The sequence below is a fragment of the Terrapene carolina genome, unplaced genomic scaffold (assembly GCF_002925995.2).
Source record: "Terrapene carolina triunguis isolate 2854851 unplaced genomic scaffold, T_m_triunguis-2.0 Scaffold838, whole genome shotgun sequence".
Taxonomy (NCBI): domain Eukaryota; kingdom Metazoa; phylum Chordata; order Testudines; family Emydidae; genus Terrapene; species Terrapene triunguis.
Window position 1 is genome coordinate 11,773,395 of NW_020665189.1, and position 23,489 is coordinate 11,796,883.

Below are 23,489 nucleotides of genomic sequence, written 5' to 3' on the forward strand. Positions count from 1 at the left end.
TAAAAACAGTGAAGAATTAGGGATTGAAGCTTAGACGCATCAACAGGACACATGGGCCTCCATTTGCCTGTTAATCAAAGCACTTAAACCCTAATCTGGAAAACCTTATGCTGTGGAGGAGTTAATGATTAATGTCTGTGAAGTCCTGGCCCAGATAAGAACTAGCACTGCCAAATGTGATAATGTTGTCCTCTACCATATAATCGCAGCTTGGGCTTCTTCAGATAAGAATGTAGTCTTGTTTCATCTTCAGACATCGATCCTACTAGGACAGGGGTTGCTTATTAAACAGCCATTCATCCTTGCTCCTCAACACACATGCTTCAGAGCAAATATTTTTGCCTATTCTTCTTCCTTTCTCATTGACTTATCTACAGAGCTTAACAATTAAAAATATGCCTTTGCATTTGTATAACATCTTTGCTCTGAGAATCTCAAAATGCTTATAAATATGAATTAAGCCTCAGAATATCCTCTGAGGTTGTCATGGGATATATACGGGTCATTTCATCCACCACTGAAACACAGCCATCTCCTCGGTGGAATTTGGCAGATATTAGATAGCACACAAGAACATCTAAGCAGCAGTTTATAGCAATATGTCAACACCACTCTGTCCAACAGACACTGCAGAGGGAATTTCAATTGGTAAAATATGACCAGATGGAATTTGTCCAGGAAACTGGTTTAATCTGTTCTATCAAATCTTTCAGGAATGCAGCTAAATAAGTCTTAGTCCTCTGTGTGGTGTGAGGTCTCTTTTCCCTAAGGAACACTTCTAGGTCTCAGAGAGAACTACAGCAGCACTAAGTGCAAACTACCAATACCTGCCTCCCCAGAGTCCTCTCTCCATCCTAAGAATGTACAACAAACACAACACAAAGGACTCACTGGAAATGCAAGTTCACAAAGTTCCATAAGCATCATTTCTGTGGGAATTGTTCTGCAGAAAAAGTACTTTTACGACATTTTAACGTGAATCCACTATATGTCTATCTGGTTTCTTATATGGTGTCATAGTATCTAAGCACCTCAAACTTCCATAAAATTTCACATGACCTTTAATAACCACAAGTGCTCATGTCCTCTTTCATCCGGAAGGCCTTCCCAGCACAAGACCTCCACCACTGTGTTGGGGCATTGGTTCAGTCCTTTCTCAGACTGTTACCTACTGAGTCAGCAGTACCACTTCCCTGTGTACCCTGGTATTCCTCAGAAGTCTCCATATTGGTGGCTTCTGCCTAATCCTGCTTGCATATTATCAGCTGTACCAGGTCTATTGTAGCTGTTGTACAATTGTAACTATTCCATGAACAAGTCAATTTTGGTCACTTCCTCCTTTGAGTATCTTGTTTCTAAATGTCTCATCTTAAAGGCCAAAATTTCCATAGACATCAGTGGCTCAGGATTGGCCCCTATATACTTTTAACTTAATCAGCTATATGAAGCTGGGCATATGGTCCGGTTGACTGAGAATAAATGAGTTGATGCACTTCTATTCATCTGTCACCATGTTTTGTCCAGCAACTCCAAATTAGTTTTCTAGACTAAGCAACATCTTGGAATTCTTCACTCCCACACAACGTCTTTTTGCCCTCATGCTTTCCTGGAAGAACCATCACACAACTTGGGAGTCTATTCAGGAGAGGCCTGGCACTGGACAAGGCTTGCAGCAGGTCAAGAATGATATTCATTAGCAAAGCTGAGTGCATGGGTAGCTTACATAGCGCATTATTTAACACCTGCTGTAGCCATTACTATTAGTATCTCATTATGTATTAAAGTTCACATGTGTACAATGAAGAGAGACTATAATGTTTTGTTAAATTTGCATCAGTGGAAAAATCTCTTCACTTCCTTCACTATGAGTGTACTTTGAAAAACCCACTGATTTGTCAAGGAGCAGTTAATCCCTTGTTTATCCTTTGCATCCCTCTGCTATCTCTCTCTCTTTTCTCTGCATTTTGGAGTAGAATGAAATTTCCATATTGTTTCATGGCACTGCAGTGTGCAACTTACAGGGCTGAGAGTTTAAGTTGCTCTACGGATAAAATTTATTCCAATGTATCGGGTGGGCTAGAGTTCAGAAAAGCTTAGGTGCACAATTGTGCTCCTAATTTCTGTGTAATTGCTCTGACTGCATGTGAAGAACAGGTAATTTTATGTGTTGTACAAGTGATCTAAACTGACATTTAGCATGTGCAATTATTGGAGAGATTGTGTGCCTAACTTATTTGAAACTCTTTTCACATATAAAAATATCTGTAGGTTTAGAAACAACAAATATGGAGTTCATTTTCGTGTCATGTTAATTGACTATTTCCCAGCCCACAAATTGTTTCTAATCCTCCCAACCTCCCCAGTAACTAACAAGCATCTCAAGAGTTGAATCTGTATATGTATTGATTACATGAGAGTTGACACAGGTTTGAAGTTGAACCTTTTAAGTTCTTTACCCTTAGCAAAGTGCTTAGCATAAAAAAGACAATTGATTGCAAAGCAGCCAACCGTTTGCCATTTTCTTTCCAAGGGTAGAAGTGGGTGATTGCCTGTAACAGAAGCAAGAAAGTCACAGCTAAGCTCCTTCTGATTCTCTTCCTTCTTTGTTTTCTCCTTTAGTGTGGAAACAATAAATGATGGGCAGTTTCACAGTGTGGAGTTGGTTATGCTGAACCAAACACTGAACTTGGTTGTGGATAAAGGAACCCCCAAGAGTCTTGGCAAACTGCAGAAACAACCCACAGTCAGCATCAACACCCCGCTCTACATTGGAGGTATGTTCAGTCACTCTTCGCAACAATAGCTGAGCCCTCGACAATTTTCCAAAAGTTTCTTCAGCTAATAATACAGCTGGCATCTCCCATCAAATCATGTTGCTGCTATGAAAATGATTTGCCTGGAATAAAGAAATTAAGAGATTTAAAAAATAAGACATTCCAACATTATGGTCTGACAAGATGTTAGTAGCCTCGTTAATTCAACAGTCTGTGAAGCCATGCAGGGTATGCATGGAGATACTGCAGTGAAGGGCATGGCAGAACTTGGATTGGATAGGGAGCATCTGCTCTTCAGCTGTGGTTTTTCCAAATTAACTACATTAAAGCCAAGCACAAATGGCTGCAGGTTTATAATGGATCCCTAAGGGCCATTGGGCCTGATCCAAAAACCATTGAAGCTGATGGTAAAAATTCCCTTTGGCTTCACTGTGTGCTGGATCAGTCCCTTTGTGAATAATCCCTTTTAATAATCCCTTTTCTATGTGGCCGCTGAATTATTATCCTCACAAATCTGAAACTGGATAATCTTGTTTTGGCCAGAGCTGAACCTTAACAATTGGCTCATATAAAGAATGTCAGAGATTAAAGAGCCTCATGCAGCAGAGATGATCTGGCAGCAGAGCTATGAGAACATCTCCCCTGAACCACCCAATCTGCGTAAGAGATACAGCTCTATAAACATAAATAGTATGTCCTATGGAAATAAGCATGAAAAGTTCATGTAATTAGACTTTTGTAATGCATAAGCATATAATGGGGAGAATTAAAGTAGTTTTGGTTTTTGACTACTTCCCTTTGCAAGCTCAATGTCTTCCTAACATAGCTCTGCTAAACATAGCTCCTCTCTAGACGTATTGCAAAATTCTGTCCTTTTATAATTGAAAGCATAAACATTTGACTGAGAGCTTTATAAATTCAAAGGACTAATGTGATGTTACTTCCATGAAGACTCTATAAGGATCATGTTTTAAGTGCAATGTAAAACCAAGGACGTCCCCAGTTATACTCAGGCTACGTCTACACTACCCGCCTGAATCGGCGGGTAGAAATCGATCTCTCGGGGATCGAATTATCGCGTCTCGTCGGGACGTGACATTCGATCCCCGAATCGACGCTTGTACTCCACCAGCGGAGGTAGGAGTAAGCGCCGTCGACGGGGGAGCCGCGGAGGTCGATTTGCCGCCGTCCTCACAGCGGGATAAGTCGGCTCCAATACGTCGAATTCAGCTACGCTATTCGCGTAGCTGAATTTGCGTATCTTAAATCGACCCCCCCCCCCCATAGTGAGGACATAGCCTCACTAAATGTCCCAAGGCACTTTAACAAGTGTTAGTCACAGTGTTCCATCCAATATGAATAGCTGTTTTATGCCTGTCTAGATTTCTCCTGCAATAGTTTTAACTGGCTACATTACTATTTACAGTCCTGACTGTTGCATATTGTTGCTGAGTACTGTTAGCTTTCTTGTTGCATTGCAGAGGTAGCAGCATTTCACTGGCAAACTAAGAAATTCTTAAATAATTTCTAAAGAACTTTGGGATTAAAGTTGCTACAAAAATATAAATAGAAGAACCATGATCTAATGGTTGAAATGCAGGGCTGTGAGTCCGGAGAGCTGGACTTTATTCACTGCTCTGCCACCTTTTTGTGCATTCTTGGGCAAGTATTTTTATCTTTCTGCCCTTCCAATTCCGCATCTGCAAAATGGGAATAATGATACTGAACTACTGCAAAGAGGTGTCCTAAAATTGAATTCATTATTGTTTATGAAGGACCTTGGGATCCTCAAAGGGAAGGTGCTAGCCATTATAATTTATTCTAGTATTATTGTGAATGCAAGATAATCTTTATATTTTGTTTTCTCTGAAGGGATCCCAACATCTACTGGGCTATCTTCATTGCGCCAAGGCACAGATAGGATGTCAAACGGCTTTCATGGATGTATCCATGATGTCCGCATTAATAACGAGCTGCAGGACTTTAAGGATCTACCCCAGCAGTCATTAGGAGTCCTTCCTGGCTGCAAATCCTGTAACATCTGCAAGCATGGCATCTGCCGGTCCATAGAGAAGACAAGCGTTATCTGTGAGTGTCACCCAGGCTGGACAGGCCCACTGTGTGACCAGGAAATTGGAGACCCCTGCCTTAGTAACAAGTAAGGTCACTGGTGCTGATGGGAGTGCTCTCTTCAATAAACTGACTTTTAACTTTTTACAGGGCCGCCCGGGGGGAGGGCGGGTAGGTGAGAGGAAGTGGGGCAATTTGCCCCAGGCCCCGGGCCCCACAGGGGTCCCCACGAGAATATAGTATTCTATAGTATTGCAACTTTTTTTATGGAAGGGGCCCCAGAAATTGCTTTGCCCCAGACCCCCTGAATCCTCTGGGCAGCCCTGACTTTTTATCATGCAGAGCCAGGCTTCATTTTCAGAGGTGCTGAATACCCACAACTCCCACTGAAGCCATTAGGAGTTGTGAGGCCTCTTCACCTCTGAAAATTTACCTCAACCACTTTTTGTTTAGAATGATGGCAGGCCATAGATCTGCTCTCCAGTTCAGGGGGAGTTGAGGCATTTATATCAAGAGCCACATTTTCAGCTGTGGGTGTGCCTGCCAAAATACACAGCCCCACATTGCATACATAAACCCCACATCAATCATACACATTGCATTTGATCCACTGATTGCATATCGTTACCCACGGATGAGTTTTCTGTAGGGGGATGATGTACATTTTGTTGATGCATCCACATCCAAAAGAAAGTGCCCATTACACCATGTGCTAGACGTGATGTTCAGAGTCTAACTCTCCAAAGGCCATCAATGTTGTTCTTTAGAACTATGTATTCCAACTTAAACTGGTTCAGAATCCCCCAAAACTCAGCTGTCCTTAAGAGTTCCCTTTGGAGTAGAACATCTGAAGAACAGCAATAGAGTAAGGAATAGTGTATAGTCCCAGGGAACGGGCTTATGAGTGAAGCATTTATAATTCAAAGAAACAAAGTGCACATTCATGTCAGAGCACTGGATAGATACATTAATTTCCTGACAGGAACACAAATAGACAAACCAGCACAGACCAATGGTCTATGTAGCCCTGTGTCTTATCTCAAACAGATGGAAATACTTTTGTATTAGAAGCTACTCCCATGGTAAGCTGTTGGAGAATCTGTGGGAAAGGGATATTGCAAACATATGGTTTTGACAGGCAGAGTGACCCAATCTGTAATTATCCATGTGATTGATTGGAGTGAACAGGAATTTCACTTGGCACAGCAACCATTTTAAACTAGCTTCTGGGCACAATCCTACAGGGTGCTGAACCCCTCAGGGGAGGTATTGAGCACCCTCAATGCTGGAGATCTGAGTATGCCTAGCACCTCACAGGATTGAAGCCCTTTAAGTTGTAAGCTTTAGTAAAACTAGGTAGGGTAAAATAAGAGACAGATCTGGATACATGACCCTAACCCTAAAAAATGTTGAAATATTGATTTGATTTTTATTTAAACTGGCCTTTTGTTATTGTATTTCACGAAGGAGGATGCACAAGCAGTCCCCTGAGTTTTCAAAATCAGCAATTAGCCAGGATGGCTGGGCAAGGAAAGAATGAGGGAATTGAAGTTGTTTAAATGGTGAAGATTTGTTTCACCCTGGGTGTCCAAAAGAGTGGTAGGTGCCATACAGAGGGCCGTCCTTAGCCATAGGCAGAACAGGCAGCCGCCTAGGGCACCACTCTACCTGGGGGCACTGCTCTGCCAGGAGCCCGGACAGACGGGATGCAGTGGAGCATGTAAGAGCAGGGCTGCTAGGTCCTAGAGAGAGCCGAATGCAGCGCAGTCTGAGGGAGGAGATTGGCTGCTGGGGTCTCTGGGAAGGGAAGGGGAGGGAGTAGGGGTGGGGGAAGGAACTCACCTGTGAGTGTGACTCTTTCCCCTGGCATGAGGTGAGGCAGGCTCGGCGGCTCTGGCACCAGTATCCTTTGTTGTCCCCCATAACGTTCATTCTTCTTCTCCCCCCACCCCCCAAGGAGCACCCCTCTCTCTCTCTCCCCCCTGGGGGCTGGGTTGGGTGAGGTGCTGGGGCGGGAGGCTGGCTGGCTGGCTGCCTGCTGAGGGATGAAAGTGAACGTGAAAGTAACTCACTTCCTCCGCAGCTAGCCAGGATTGGAATGGTCACACGTGGCTGGGCTGGGGATAGCCAGATAGCATGTGCGAAAAATCAGGACAGGGGTTTGGGGTAGGATGAGCAGATGTCCCACTTTTATAGGGACAGTCCCAATTTTGGGGTCTTTTTTTTTTTTATATAGGCTCCTATTCCCCCCCTCCCCATCCTGATTTTTCACACTTGCTGTCTGGTCACCCTAGGTGGGGGTAATTGGTGCCTATATAAGACAAAGCCCCAAATATTGGGACTGGCCCTATAAAATCAGGACATCTGGATCTGGTCACCCTAGCTGGGGAGCGCGTCTCTCCCCCGGGCTGGCAGTGATCCATCTCATCCGGGGGGAGCTGCACAGGGCAGGATGAGCTGCTGTGGCTCCGTGGGTGCCCCGTCCTTGAGATCAGATGCTGAGCTAACTTCACCATGGTCCGTGGGGCTGGTGGTGGTGCCCATTGGCGTGTGATCGGACCTGAGGGTTTGCTGCTGCTGTTGCCACTCTGCACCCCAAGAGGTGGATTTTGGGGTCCTGCAGTTTTCCACCTATCTCCTCCTCTACTGCAGCTGTGGGACCAGCAGGCTGGGGGGTGAGCCAAGCATGAAAGCAGGACTGTGTTGCCATTTAGATTGTCATTTAACAACTTCGTTTGCCAAAAATGCTTGCTAACAATCCTGAATTCAATTTCAATATTTTTTTAAAAAAAATCAATATCTTAGCCAAAAACAGAAAATTAAGTTGTTGACAATTATTTGTGACAAGTTTGGTTTGGGGCAGGGAGTGGGCCAGTTTTCATCAGAGAAACAAAAAATGTTGACTGACTTTCCTATAGTCCTGTTACTGCTAAATAGAGCCCTCCAACAACTGTAATATGCTCATCTCCTTACTAGTGTATAGAGCAGGGGTCGGCAACCTACGGCACACGTGCCAAAGGTGGCATGCGAGCTGATTTTTGATGGCACGCGGCGGCGGGCTGAGCGGCTCAGCCCACCGCCACTCTGGGGTTCCGGCTGCTGCCCCATTGCCAGCCGGGGTCCCAGTCGCCGGCCCCACTCAGCGCCCGCTGCTGGCCTGGGGTCCCCCAAGGAACCCCAGGCTGGCAGTGGGCTGAGCAGGCCAGCGGCTGAGACCCCGGCTGAGCCACTCAACCCGCTGCCAGCCTGGGGTTCCATTCACTCAGCCGGCAGCGGGCTGAGCGGGGCCGGCGGGGGGCTGAGTGGCTCAGTCCGCTGCCAGTCTGGGGTGCTGGCAGCACTCAGCCTGCTGCCGCTCTGGGGTTCCGGCTGCCGGCCCCTTGCCAGTCAGGGGCCCAGCCGCCGGCCCCGCTCAGCCTGCCGCCGGCCTGGGTGAGCAGAACCCCAGGTTGGTAGCGGGCTGAGGGGGGCCGGTGGCCGGGATCCCGGCTGGCAGGAGCTGGCGGCTGGAACCCCAGACCGGCAGCGGGCTGAGCAGGGTCAGCGGCTGGACCCCAGTCCAGCAGTGGGCTGAGCTGGGCTGGTGGCTGGAACGCCAGACAAGGATCCCAGATAAGGATCACACTAAATTGATGAGATCTGCATTTTAATTTTATTTTAAATGAAGCTTCTTAAATATTTTAAAAACCTTATTTACTTTAAATACAACAATAGTTTATTTATATAATATAGACATAGAGAGAGACCTTCTACAAACATTTAAATGTATTACTGGCATGGGAAACCTTAAATTACAGTGAACTTGGCACACCACTTCTGAAAGGTTGCCGACCCCTGGTATAGAGTGACCATATGTTATACTAAGATTCTCTTTTTTTTCCAGTGAGTCAATATAGCTTTTGCCAGCACAGAGGTTGGGCAGCCAATGTCTTACGTTTTCACAATGTTTTGTCCAACTTTCATAAAGTAAATACATGGTTAATATGAATTAAAAAGGCCAGGGACACTTCCTTGTGAAGAATCTGTGCAGCAGATCATGCTAGAGCTGTGAAAATGTCAGTTTTTGATGGAACTTTAGAGGCAGTGATTTATCATGTATTTCTGGCAGTGCCCAAAATGTGCTGCTATTGCTAATGTCTTTCCAGACAAAAATAAGGCACAATAGGACTTCTGTAACATTTTTGTGCTACCTTAATCTAGATGAGATGATTCTGTGCTGACTTCATTTTGGTCACTTTGTGCTTTACTTAGGAGTAAAACTAGGGTTATATTTTCCCACTGCTTGGAAACCCAGCTTATTAAACTGGATAATGCCATTGATCTATTTACAGTATAAGGTTCATATAGAGTTGTAACTAACATTAAAACTGATGCCCGCTATACATTTAAAACTAAAAAGTGGCTTTGTAAAAATGATATGGGTTTCCAACTCTACTGTGTCTCAGTCAGGGTGGAGCGCCTTGTGAGGTGTCTTCACACTAGCTCAAGGTCACAGACTCACAAGTATCCTATATTAGTTATTTTAAATAATATTTCTGATAATCTGACAATAATTTAAACAGTTATTTCTTTAAAAAACACCCTTATAAGTTATGTCGTATCGAAAACAACTTTCCGGGTCACAAAAAAGAAAATGGAAAGATGAAAAAGGATTAGCTATACAAGCACAGAAGGGTTCTATACTTAAGTTTGTACGTCATGAAAACAACGAAGTTGATCAATATCATCAAGTAACTGCCAAAGAAAATTTTTATGCAGACGAAGCTCAAGAAACGCAACAACACACAGAACAATCATTTGAAACAGATGCAGACACAAAACAAGAAATTACAACAGTTGAAACTGTACTAGCATGGGATATAGATGACATTGGCACATAGCCACAATCTTTAAACAACGAATTCTGTGCCATTATACTTGAGAAAGGCCCTGTGAGAATAAAAGGTCTTGAATATCCTAAAGACATTAGAGGTAGGAAATTCACAGAAAAAAATTACTACAAAAGACTTTCTAACGGTGAAATTGTCAACAGACGGTGGCTTGTGTACTCTAAATGCAAGGATGCTGTATTTTGTTTCCCATGCAAGATTTTCAATAGTTGCAATTTTAAGATAGCAACCATGGGTATTAATGATTGGAAAAATCTTAGTCACATATTACCGGAACATGAAAAGGCACAACACCACGTTGAAAGTATGCACAAATGGTGTGAGCTGAGTGTAAGGTTAAAAGATCAGACAACTCTTGATGCCCAAAATCAAAGATTGCTGGAGTCAGAGAAGCAGCATTGGCGTCGTGTTCTTGAACGTCTATTATCTATTGTTGAATATCTATCAACAAACAATCTTGCTTTTAGAGGAAGCATTGAGAAATTATTCCAGCCCCAAAATGGCAATTTTGTGGGCCTTGTACAACTGCTGGGAAAATTTGACACAGTGATGAGTGAACATCTCCGAAGAGTAACTGAAAATGAAATACATGACCACTATTTGGGACCAAGAACTCAAAATGAACTGATCATGCTAATGAGTGATAAAGTGAGAGACAAAATTGTTTCATTGGTTACTTTGGCAAAATATTTTGCCATAATTCTAGATTGCACTCCGGACATAAGTCATCAAGAACAGATGTTGTTAGTAGTGACATTTGTCGACATTAGTGATTCAGCACAGATTACAGTTAAGGAATTGTTTATCACATTTTTAGAAGTAGAAGACGCTACAGGTTTTGGACTTCTTCAAGCTCTCCTTGATGAACTAAAACGAATGGGATTGTCCGTAATGAACATTAGAGGACAAGGCTATGATAATGGTGCCAATATGAGAGGATGCATTTCTGGCGTGCAAGCTAGATTGCTGAGAGAAAATCCATGAGCCTTTTTTGTTCCGTGTGCATGCCACAGTCTTAATTTGATTTTGTGTGATATGGCCAAGTCTTCTGTAGAAGCTATATCTTTTTTTGGTTTTCTGCAACGCATGTACGTGCTCTTTTCAGCTTCCACTCAACGATGGCAAATATTCAAAGCACATGTCAATGGTATTACCGTTAAGCCTCTATCTGAGACACGCTGGGAAAGCAGAGTAGAAAGTGTAAAAACGTTACGATATCAATCTGAGGAAGTTTACGAAGCACTGGTTGCTATTTCGGAAGAAGCCAGAGATCCAAAAGCTAAAAGTGAAGCACAGTCATTGGCCTCTGAAATATCCAGCTTCAAGTTTCTAACGTCTGTTGTAATCTGGTATGACATTCTTGTTAAAATCTCAAGTGTAAGCAAAATAATGCAGGGTCCAATGATGCAGCTTGATTCAACACTTACTAAACAACACACGAGACTTGTTAGTGAAATACAGAGAAAATGGATTCAAAGAAGCACAGGTTACAGCAAGAGAGCTTGCACAGGCACTCGGTGTGTCCGAATGTGACACGAGTTTCAAGGAAAAAACGGCAAGCAGAATATGAAGGAGCAGATGAGCCCATAGACGATCCAGAAAAGAAATTTGAGGTTGAATTTTTTAATGTTGTGATGGATAAAACAATATCTGCTGTTGATGAAAGGTTTAATACCTTACAAGTACACCATGAACAGTTTGGATTTTTGTATGACATAACTAAATTCAACGAAATAGGAAAGCAAGAGCAACTAATGACAAAGTGCAAGAACCTAGAGAGCCTCCTGAAGCACGGTGATAGTTTTGATTTAAATGGACTTGAACTGTATGAAGAATTGAGTACACTGTCATCAATGTTGCCACATGCAAAATCCGTGTGGACATTGTACAGTTTATTCATACCAGCAAACTTGTTGACATATATCCTAATGTGTACATTGCCACTCATATTCTACTGACAATTCCTGTAACAGTAGCATCAGGAAAACGGAGTTTCTCAAAACTAAAGCTCATTAAAAACTATCTCCGCTCTACAATGAGTCAGGAACGCTTGACTGGTCTTGCTATTCTTGCAATCGAACAAGACATCACTTTGTCTTTGTCATATGATGACATTATTACTGATTTTGCAGCCCAAAAAGCCTGAAAGATTGCTGTTAATTAATAACGCGCATGTGGCAAGTTTTCCAATACTGTAAGCTTATGTTTGTGTTGCTAAGAGCAAGTCAGGCACAGGGGCACCAGTTTAATAATCCCGCCTAGGTCACCATAAATCCTAAGGACCGCCCTGCAGACAGAGACATGATCTTGACATGAAAGAGTTTACAATCTAAGTGGAGACATGGTAATACAAACTGAGGAGAAGATGGTGTGGTGGGGGGGGGATGAGTAACAAGGGTTACTGATCCAGGAGCAGGAGTTAGTTTAGTGTTGTTGAAAATGCCTTATTTTAAATAATGTGACTCCACTTAATTACCCTTTTTTTTCTGTATCCTGACCTCATTGTTGCTTTTATTATTCCTTGTTTTTTATTTTTGCCTATTTTGCACACATATGAAACTGGCAAGGGTTAAAATAAACATTTTTTTTTAATGGGAAATAATTTAAAATGCCAGGAGTAAAAATAACAAATGGGAAAATTTATATAAGCGAGGGCTTTGTATATATGAAATGTTTGTACCGCTGGATGGCATCCCCTGGCATAAAGATGCCACCTTTATCTCCTCGCCCTGCTTCCACAGTCTGAGCCTTCATCTACCCACTGAATGGGGATCTATTGCAGTTCCTCATCATGCATCACCTCTCCAGAAATACCAAATCCCACTGCAGGACCCTGTATCGTGAAACCATTCAACTAGAACTGAGTCAAGTTTTTGGAGTAATTTAGCCTCTTTTTTGTCCACAAATTCCACAGACAGATAGGAATTTTCCTCGCATTTATTCATCATGTGAGGTAATCGGTAGAATAATTTTTCCAAGTACGCTTTGACATGTGGATTGTTCACGAGGAGTTTGTTTCAAGTATTGATACTTTGAATCTGAGCTGTTTTGTTTGGATAAATTGTATTGTTTGATCCATGACTGAATGAGCCTAACCCTTACTCAGGTTTCCCATGAGAACATTTCATGATCACTAAATTCAGAATTTGCTGTCTATGAATATGATCCAATATCCACTTGCCATTTCTGCCAGCATTGGAATATTGGCCAGAAATTGAATGGGAGCTAAGACATCCAAAGTAAACATTCCTGGAAAAATTGAGGTCTCTTCCTGCCCTAATTCAAACCTCACAAGCGTAAGCCAGCTCTAAACTTTTCTTCTTTCTCAGGTGTATCCATGGTAAATGCACGGCTGCCAACTTTGCTTACACATGTAAGTGCTCAGAGGGTTATATGGGCCTGTACTGCGACAAGAAGAATGACTCCTCAAACCCCTGCAGAATTATGAAATGCAACCATGGGCAGTGTAAAATTTCAGAACATGGGGAGCCATACTGCGAATGTGACCCTAACTATAGCGGAGAACATTGCGACAAAGGTATGCCTGGCTACAGTGCCTTGGATGCTGCTTTGCTGTCATTTCTATTCACGTTTGTCTTCACTCTTCCTCCATTTAACTCTTATTAATGGGACAATGGCCCCTTCAGAACCATTGAGGGAGGAGGAGAGGGAAACCACACAAGAGCTGGCCAGAAGATGTCTGACTGCGTAGAAAAGGGTAGATCTATGATAATAGCTCTGTTCCTCCTGAATCCTGGAAGTTTGTAGCTCTGTTGTTTCTGAGTGGGATGTGTGAGTGGAGAGGGCTTGGGATGTGGGTGCTTTTCTGTGGCATCTTTCCCTTCATACACTACAAGGATTGTCCTCACTGCATTATTGGGGATGAAAATTCCCCCCAGCACACTGAACCACATCCACAATGGGGAAGTTCAGAAAGGCAAAGGCAGAATTCCCAGGAAGCACTGCTCCTTTAGGAACCATGTTGTGTAGGATGAGTAATGTGAGTTGCCCTCATTCCTTCCCTCTCCTGAGCTGTACAGGTTTGAAATTGGGTCTCAAGGAAAATTCTTAGCTTTTCCTGTATTCCTATTGGGCTTTTGGGGAGGCCAAGCCCCCTGTCTGTTCCACACCTGTTTTGCCCCCAAATTAAATGGCCTATTAGAAACTCAGAAAGTTATAACACAGTCTTCTAGTCCTTCCTTTATTCCCCCACAAAAGCAGCAGTTTGGCCCATAATGTTTTATTTAGGTAGCAGCTTTCATCTGAAAGGATCACAGTCTTTGCAAATTCCATGACTCTGACTGCTGCACAGTGACTGCACAATAGGTTAGGACAGGAATTGTTGCCAAGTATACTTGGGCAAACCCCAGATTATTAAAGTTCATACAGAATAGGCTGAATGTTGGGTTTGAGGATCTCCTCTAAAGACCTACACAGAGCACGCTGCATGGAACTCCATATATCTAATCTGAAAGGATGTAAGGACAGATCGACCTTACCAAGATTTGTATCCGTGGCTCTAGGGAGCTTAAGTGTTTCAAATGTAAGTCTCATGTTATTAAACCATTCCCATGGCTAATAATGGTCTTACTATTAATATATTTTTTCCATTTTCCATCTAATATGGGAATAATATATACTTTACAGGGATGTTGGAAGCTTAAATAACTATTGTTTGTTAAAGCATCTCCAGTTCTGTTGAAGGCAACAGGCCTGATTCTACAATGCCTTGTATAAATACATACCTGCACAAAGAGAGTACTATTCTGTCCTGATAGCATTTTACACCTCGTACAAAGCAGTGGAGAATGGAGACCCTGTGCACTGTTGTTTGCCTTTAATAAAATAAATGTCAGTACATGCACAGGGCTGTTTGGTGGGGAGGGGGTTACAAGATAATTATCACCTTCTCCATCCTTCCTCTCTCTAACATTCTTGGGGTTCATTAAGTAACAAGCCAGTGAATGAGAAAGGAATAAAACTTTAATAACGCAAACTGGGGAGCGTCTCTGGTGAACTGCTGCGCACAGCCATGCGGTGTTCCCAACCCCTGCCTCCAGGGCACATCTCCAAATTCCTATGTTTATAATACTGTCCCTTATGAGAGAGCATCTTTAAATTATAATCTCCTACAAACCTCTCTCTACACTCTCCATTGTCTTAACAGAGAATCTTTGCCAAGGGGAGATTGTCCGAGAAGTGATCCATAAGCAGCATGGCTACAGCTCATGTGTCACTGCCTCCAAAGTTCCCCAGATGGAATGTCGTGGCAGTTGCAGTAATGGGCAGTGTTGCGTTCCCCTCCGGAGCAAAAGGCGGAAATACATCTTTCAGTGTGTGGATGGATCCTCCTTCATGGAAGAACTGGAGAGGCATGTGGAATGCGGCTGCTCAAAATGCTTATAAGCCATTCTCCAGTCTCTTGCCACTTTAATCGACTCAGAAATGCTCTCAAAATGGGACTATTTACTTTCAGCGTGAAGAAGAAGAAAAGAATATTAAGTATATTGTAAAATAAACAAAAAATAGAACTTATTTTTATTATGGAAAGTGAATATTTTCATCTTTTATTATATAAAGTATCACACCATTTCGGGTATATGTATCATATAGTGAGTTATTTTTACCATAAAACTTTTTTAACAGTTGTTAAAAAAATTAAAAATGTTTTTAAAAAATAAAGAAATCCTAACAAAAGGAGAAATGGGGTAAGTTTATAAGCATGCACGATGGCCAAATGTGAAGATATTTCAAGGACCTGCCACAAAACGATAGATACAGACTGAAAAAAATATTCTCCGAGGTTCTGATGGGTACAACGGGAAAGCACATTCTCACATCTGACAGCCATCTCTTCTATCTGTGCACCCTGAAAAAATCTCCCTCTCGATTCTTACCCTTGCCTAATAATGCTAGTTTGTGTTTGGTTCCTGTACAGTGGCTCAGCTTGATACTCTTGAACCAGTTCCCCAAAAAGTGCATCGGTCTGGCAGTAGCCCAAGTCTGACATTGACTCCATTACTCAAGTACTATAATAGTAGAATGCATTTTTGTTTTGTATTTTGTATTTTTATCTGTCTTCCCAGTATATTCTTGAGTGACTGTATCGCTATAGAACGGACAACTCTATCCAAAAGGAAGTGGGGGAGAGAATGTGGTAAACACAGTTTGGGATGTTTTTGTCCAAAAAGGCAAAAATAAGTGCTAAGTGACTCCAATTAAGCAACATACTAACTACTACTTACCCTTCCTGTGTTATTTCCCAGGTTTATGCCTCACTGCTCTCAGCCTTGAGTTCTTTTTTGTATATTAAATGTGGGGAATACACTACAATGAAGTTTGGCAAACCTAGACACTGCAGCTTTCAAAGTTCATGTATAAATCCATTTTAAAAGAGAGTGAAAATATCCCAAGAACCAGAATTTACCTTGCTGATATATTGTACTTTATTCCCACTTTCATTTATTTCAGCCAAAATTTTACTCCATGCCACAGTTGCCTATTAATACACACTCTATGGTACATGGCCAACATGCTACTTCTCCACCTGCTACTTCTCAAATTAGTGTAAGTTGCACTATACGCATGTGGAATTCCTATAGGTCTGCTGTCTGTCCCACCTTAACAGAGATTTCATCTGTTCTTAAGGAGACTCTTGATATCTCCATATAGTTTTGCTCTCGCTTTCCACTATATAGATTGACTGATCCATGCTAAAAACGTTTTCACCTGCACTATTGTATATTCTGCACTTGTTCCTCCCACAGGACTCCCATTGACTTTAATAGGAGCCGTGTGTGCAGAATAAATTCTGAATATGCAGCAGAGATGCATGTAGATGACAAATTCTCAGTGTGAATCTGAGAGGTGATTTTTACCCTTAGGGTGTTGGGGGGTTTGCCAGGGTTTAGGGTGACCAGACAGCAAGTGTGAAAAATCGGTACAGGGGGTGAGGGGTAATAGGAGCCTATATAAGAAAAAGACCCAAATATCGGGACCGTCCCTATTAAATCGGGACATCTGGTCACCCTACCAGGGTTACCTGTTAGGGACATTGATTACATAACACAAGCCTTGAAGTGCTCTATTACCATGAATTTCAAACCTCCCTGTCAATTACTGTTCCATTGTTTCCTTAAGTAATTTCTCTCTTTCTCCCTGCAAGGATACTGAGTATAGTGGTCCTTTCTTCAATGAGTATGTTTGTGAGAAACAGCTAAGTCAGAGCTTACGCCTTGCAGTTTTGGCCTGCTCCAATGCCCATTGAAGTCAATGGAAAGGATCTGGCCCTTTAAGAGCAGGGGCAGAAAGAGAGCTCATCAGTTAAAAAATAAAAAAAGTAAATAATTAGTTCTTTTGCCTGAATGAGGCTTTAAAAAAAAAAAAAAAAGAGCATGAAACAGATTCCTGGGATAGCCAGAACAACTTTACATTCCCCTCAGAAAAAAAAAACAGACACTATTGCAGTTACAATGTAAATCTTTGTCCTTTTTTGGAACCAGCAGCCCTAAGATGCTTATAGGCCTTATTCTAATTAAAACCTTTTTTATCCATAACAGTGTAGTCAGCGTTCCTTTTTGTTTCCCAGAGTAATTTGGGCAGGAGGGAAGTGAGTGATACAATAGAAGTTTTTCAGAATAAATACTAGTACAATGGAGCCTGCAATCAGTGAAACATAAAACAATCACTACTTAATGTGCCAAAAACTGATTGAAATAGTACAGTTCAGGAACCAGAAAAAAACCAGTTATATATAGCGTAGGTTTCATTTCATTTCGAGTGATAATATGTGACTCTAGAAGCAGCTGGAGTTTATAAAGTTAAAAAAAACACAAAACCTCCCTGCCCCCCAATCTGTAGATTCTAAAAATTTGTAAAAGCAACTAACTGCACACGCTTGTATAAACATGGCCCTGGTACAAATCTACTATTATTAATGAAACATTCTTTCTCAGTGCATTTTCGTAGATGCAGTTAGCCATCATTTCAGGGAAGACAAATCAAGACTTGACCAGTGAATCGCAGTGCTTCAGCGCTCTTAATGTTTTAAAGTCTCATTAGTAAGATGGATAATTGGCTGCCAGTAAACCGCCAAAGCATTGTGTGGCATTGCTTTCCCCGAAAACTAATTGAAATTGTAGCCAATGGTTTCATCCAAACAGCAGCATGACTGAGAGAAAATAATGTTTCCTCCCTCCCACCCCTCCCCCCAATCTTCTGACAGATTTTTAAATTCTGACTCTGTTACCAAAGGCAAAAAAGTCATCAATGGCCGCTTAAATGAACCGCAGACTGACGTGTTAACCAAAACTTCACAGCAAAATGATAATAGCTACAGTACAGTAGGGCTGGCCCTGTTCTGTAATCACAGTCAAGTGCTGTGACATACAAATAACTCAGAATTCCTATTTTTTAAACCAAAAGAAGCATTTTTACACATTTCTAGACAGCAGTTGCGTGACAATCACTGCCATGTTTCAGATCAGTGATTTTACTGGCTTACTATGGAAGTACTTTGCTTGGTTTAATTAAAAAAAATTAATGGTGCCAAAAATATGAGTTTAACTGAAGTGTTTAATTAGCTCTGGAAGTTTCCTCTGTAACCTGCCTGTTACAGTAGATATCAGCTGCTGTAGGTACAATGCAGTAGTTATTTTTTAACACTATTGAGTTTTTAATAAAGTGAAGAAAGATGCTAACCCTAAAAAAAGAACAAGTAAGAGGGCAATGCAGACTGGTGTGAATTAGTGTATTTTATTAACAGACTCTCATTGTGATGTAATTTTTAAATAAAGTGTTGGGTTATGGAAGATTATAACCTATCCTGTGGTGTGATGCAGATTATTTCTCTCGACTGTGTATTTTGGGTATCATGGTCTGGCTACGTCATGTCTCTTGTACCAGTGAGGTAGCTGAAGTATTGCAATGAGAACATACACAACTTTGGTCACAGCGACAACATAACTTCCTGTACAGGCAACTCCAATGCATAAGAAGGTCTGGAAAATTATCCCCTCTTGGAGTTTCCATCACATTCTTTCTTTGGGCATAAAGGGACTGCATTTGCCCCACTGAAGAAGCCATAGTAGTAACATTTACATTATGGTAGCACTCACAGGACCTACTCAAGATTGCCCCTCCCCCTTGTGCACAGAGGTCTGCCACCAAAACCAGCAGCTGCCAGAGATTTTCGTGAATCCAGAGACATGAAGTCACCCTGGCACAGTTGCTGCGCCTCTGCTCCTTCCAACACCCTGTCAGTATGAGCCTTTGCTGACAGGGGCTTCCCCACTGAAGAGCGAGTTCAGTGGCACGGAGGGAAAAAGTGGAGCAGTGTAAGATTATCCATGAAAAGTCCATGAGATGACAGTGAGTGATGTCTCCCTGGCCCCAGGCCCTCTCTTGACTCCCACTAAGGGCCTTCTGTGGTGGGGAGGAAAGGTGGGGATATGTTGCTGCTGTGGAGGTGGCACTGCTCACGCCTGGACCACCCAATCCTCTGGATCCCAGTAGCCTGTGATTGCAGAGTACAATATGGCCCTAAATCACCAAATCTTCATGATTTTCCAAACAATGAGAGATATGATTGAAATAGAAACTGGCTGAACCATAATGTGGTGTTTATGATAACACAGTGAAATCAACCAGGTCAGGGAAGGGTCAAAGGAACCCAAATCAGTCAGTCAGAGCTTTCAAAAACTGATTATTTGGAAAGACTTATGTGATGTTATCTAGGTGACATCCTCTCCCATTTTCTGATTAGTCCATCCTAGACACTGACGTCCCAGTATTATTTTGGTAACCCTAGTTCCCAGTCTTGAAGTCAAAGCAACAGCACAGATGAGCCCAAAAAAAGTGGGTTAAAAGACCAGCACTGAAAGCGAGCATTTGAGAAAACAGCCATGCTAGGCAAGCAGTGTGGCTTAAATCATCTGTTTTTGGCTGCCTGCTAACAAAAATAAGTACTGTTATTGCTGTAACAGAAGGCGCAGATCATTCACACACATCAAGCAAGTGTGTTGTAAGATGGCAGAGTTCTGCTGTGAACAGGGCGGGCTCTGGCTTTTTTGCCGCCCCAAGCAAAAAACGCCCGGCCGGAGCAGCAAAGTGGGGGGGGACAAACCAGCCGGCCGGAGCAGCAAAGCGGGGGGGGAACAAACCAGCCGGCCGGAGCAGCAAAGGGGGGCGGGAAACAAACCTGCCCCCGGCCAGAGCGGCAAAGCGTGGGGAGGGGGACGGGAAACAAACCTGCCCCCGGCCGGAGCGGCGGGGGTGAGAGGGAACAAACTGGCCGGCCGGCCGGAGCAGCGAAGGAAAGAAAAAACAACAAACAAAGATACCTGCGGGGCAGCAGGAGCGTGGGTGCAGGGGGACTCCCGGCCCTGCAGACCCCGGGCAGCGGAGTGCGCACCCCGGCTAGCTGGGGGGGAGAGAGAGAAGGGGGGCGGCCAGGGCTTCCTTAAGCGGGGTGCTTGCCACGCGGCCCCTCCCGCTGCGCCGCCTGCCAGGAGGGCTCCGCGCCGCTCCGGTCGGCAGGCAGGGAAGGACGCGGGCTGCCCTGCCGGGCTTGCTGCAAGGCGCTCCCGTCCTCCGCCCCCTACAGGGAGGTGGGTGCAGCAAACCAAAAAGAAAAAAACCTGCAGGGGCAGCCAAAGCGGTGAAGCGCAAAAAAAAAAAAAGGATTGGACGGAATGCCGCCCCTTGGAATCTGCCACCCCAAGCACAAGCTTGCTCGGCTGGTGCCTGGAGCCAGCCCTGGCTGTGAAACATAAAATACATTCAGAATACAGAACATCACATGAGCCCTACAAACCCTGAGTGAACACAGCTACCCAATCATCTTTATTTGTATAGTTCACACACACACACAAACACACACACACACACATGCTCAGGGTGATGTACACCACATTAAGAATATAGTAAAATATTACAACCCATTCGCAGATCCTGATCCAATTCCCATTAGAGTCAGATGTTTGCTTATAGATGTACTACTTTTTCCATGGAGCCCCTTCATCGCATAGAATGATTGGGGGGAACTCCAAGGAGAGCCTCTTCCACAGAATCTGGCCTGCATCTCCCAGTTTCTACTGTACTGTGCATTTTCTCGTTATAGTAGTCATGTAAAAAAATGCAAGAAATACCACTTGTGTAAACCATGATAACAGAGTGACTTTGTCTTCCTCTAGTGGTTAGAGCACGCAAAGAATATAGTGGGCATGCGTGTGCGCACAACCACCCATGGATGGCGGTGAGCATTTACGGACTACAACAACACTTACTAATGCAAGTTGAGTCCTCAAAATGGGTTGCAGTCAACCAGGGAGTAATATGGACGCCCGCAAAACCCCAATGTACATTAATCACCTATTTTAAATTTGCTGCTACACTGTTGTTGCTAAATATTGCTAGTGACCCTTTGTGGCAGGAACTATTTGGGGGGGGAGTGTTGTACAGTGCTTAGCACAGCAGTGCTACAACAAACCAAGTAAGTAAGGTGTCAGCAGGGCCAGCTCTAGCGTTTTTGCCGCCCCAAGCAGGGGGGGCTGGAAAAAAAAGCCGCGATCGCAAGCGGTGGCAACTCTACCGCCGCTTCATTCTACTGCGGCAATTCGGCGGCAGGTCCTTCACTCCGAGAGTGAGTGACAGCCCCGCCGCCGAACGGCCGGACGTGCCGCCCCCCTCTTCATTCACTGCCCCAGGCACCTGCTTGCTAGGCTGGTGCCTGGAGCCGGCCCTGGGTGTCAGAATTATGGAAGGATTAGGACACTGTGGCACCGAAAATATTTAGCTCAGTGACCTTGAATGGTTGTGTCTTTGAGGAAGACCCTTTCTTTCCACGAGAAGTGCTTGTGCTGGAACCAAATACTACACTGAGCACTGTAAATGTACCTAGAGAGAGGGGACAGATGGTCTATGAATTGCTTGGATATTCTTTTTAAACTAGCTTTTCTGCTTCCATTTCATTGCCAAGTATAGCATGTCAGACTAGGGTTTTAGTCTTTCAGACTTTTATTAGCTGACATTAGAAATAATATGTTTATTGACTGAATCGTTGCTCACTGGCTAACATAACCCCAACCCTAATCATCACCTTTTGATCATTTTTCTTAGTTGTCCCAATAGCACTTGGGAAAATTTTACAAACCCTGCAAATTTACATTTTATTCTCCAACAGTTAACAAACCTGAGTATTAAGCCTACTACCCAGGGTGAAACATACTAGCCCAATGTGCCCTCTGCAATTTAAAAGTAATGCAACAGCAATATACCGTTTATTATTTACTTGTAATATTGTGAATCAACTTTTGATTTGATAGAATATTATAAAAGTGTTACAACTAAAGGGCCTGATCCTCCCTGATTGAACTAACCTCGATATCTCTAGACTGATTCTTGCCTGCATATTTACACCTGCCTCTGGAAATTTCCACTACATGCATCTGACTAAGTGGGTATTCACCCACGAAAGCTTATGCTCCTGTTAGTTTATAAGGTGCCACAGGACTCTTTGTAACTAAAGGTAGCTGACTTGCGGGAAAGGATGTTGAATGTATTACTCACATATGTCAACAGTATGTGTAGGATAAGGAATGAATTCAGGGATGTCCTATGGCCTGTTTTATGCAAGAGATCAGATGCGATGACCACAATGGTCCCTTCTGGCCTTAAAATATATGAAGCTATAACTTCATGACCCAATTTTATTCAAATTTTAACCTCAACACTGTGAGTTGACACCTGCTTCCTTCCCACTGCTTTATGCACGGATAAATCAGCTAGGCACCATAGCACTTACACATATCATTGGGTATGGATTTTGAGTACTCTGCTTCATTAAACTGTACCAATCTAGCCTACAATTTACCACTTTTGCAGAGGTCAGTGGATTAAGCTGAAAAAGAGCTTGACCCTGCAAGGGATAGTTAACAGGGGAAGGTGCTCAGTACTTTGCAGGACTGGGCCCAAGGAAACTATCTTTCTAGGGTGACCACATGTCTCGTTTTAGCCCGGACAGTCCCTTTTTTAAGCCCTGTCCTGGACGTCCCGACCTTTTTTTGGCAAAAGGGGGACATTTGTCCCATTTGCTCTTGCCAACTTGATCAGTTGGCAAGAGCAAATGGGACAAATGCCCACTTTTGTTAAAAAAGTGGGGTGCAGAAGAGCATGCGGGGGGGGGTGTAAGTGGAGAGGCCAGCCCTGCGCGGCGGGGGGGGGAGGGGGAGAAGAGGAGACAGGGCTCAGGTAAGCAGCAACACCAGCCTCAGCCTTGCGCAGGGGGCAGGCAGGGCTCAGGCAAACAGCGACGCCAGCCCCGCATGGGGAAGGGGGCTCGGGCGAGCAGCTAGGGCCAGCCCCATGCGGTGCCCTGTTTTCTCTTTGGGAAATATGGTCACCCTACATCTTTCACCACATTTATTTTTCTTACCTTTTTCCCCACTCCTTCCCCCCAAGATTTTTTTCTAATGGAGCCCAACCTTCATTTTCCCCCCCTCTCATTTAAGTATAATTAGGGGAAAAGATTCATGAGCTTTAGGAAATGGATACCAAGCAGTGATTAGCGAGGTCATATCTGGGTGCGGGGAGTGAGGTCATATCCAAGTGGGGGGCCCTCCCACTCCCATGTCATGCACCCTCTGTGATTGCTGCCTGGGTGAGGCCTCACCTGGCTTCTTAACTTACCCAACCTACCCCCTCCTCTGCTGAGGCCTGGGCTTCCCTCAGGAGTTCTGCTGCCTGCACCTCCCTTTCA

At 43.5% G+C, this 23,489-nt stretch overlaps 1 protein-coding gene across 1 annotated transcript in view; it reads left to right on the forward strand.

The window, feature by feature from the left end:
- Positions 1–17,061, forward strand: part of SLIT3 (slit guidance ligand 3) — a 760,437-nt gene extending 743,376 nt beyond the window's left edge. Inside the window, exons 33-36 of the mRNA XM_026660830.2 lie at positions 2,620–2,774; positions 4,647–4,932; positions 13,063–13,271; positions 14,901–17,061. Of these exons, the coding sequence (XP_026516615.1) occupies positions 2,620–2,774; positions 4,647–4,932; positions 13,063–13,271; positions 14,901–15,139 (889 nt within the window). The 3' untranslated portion in view covers positions 15,140–17,061. The remainder of the gene's footprint in view (positions 1–2,619; positions 2,775–4,646; positions 4,933–13,062; positions 13,272–14,900) is intronic.
- Positions 17,062–23,489: the final 6,428 nt, after the last annotated feature.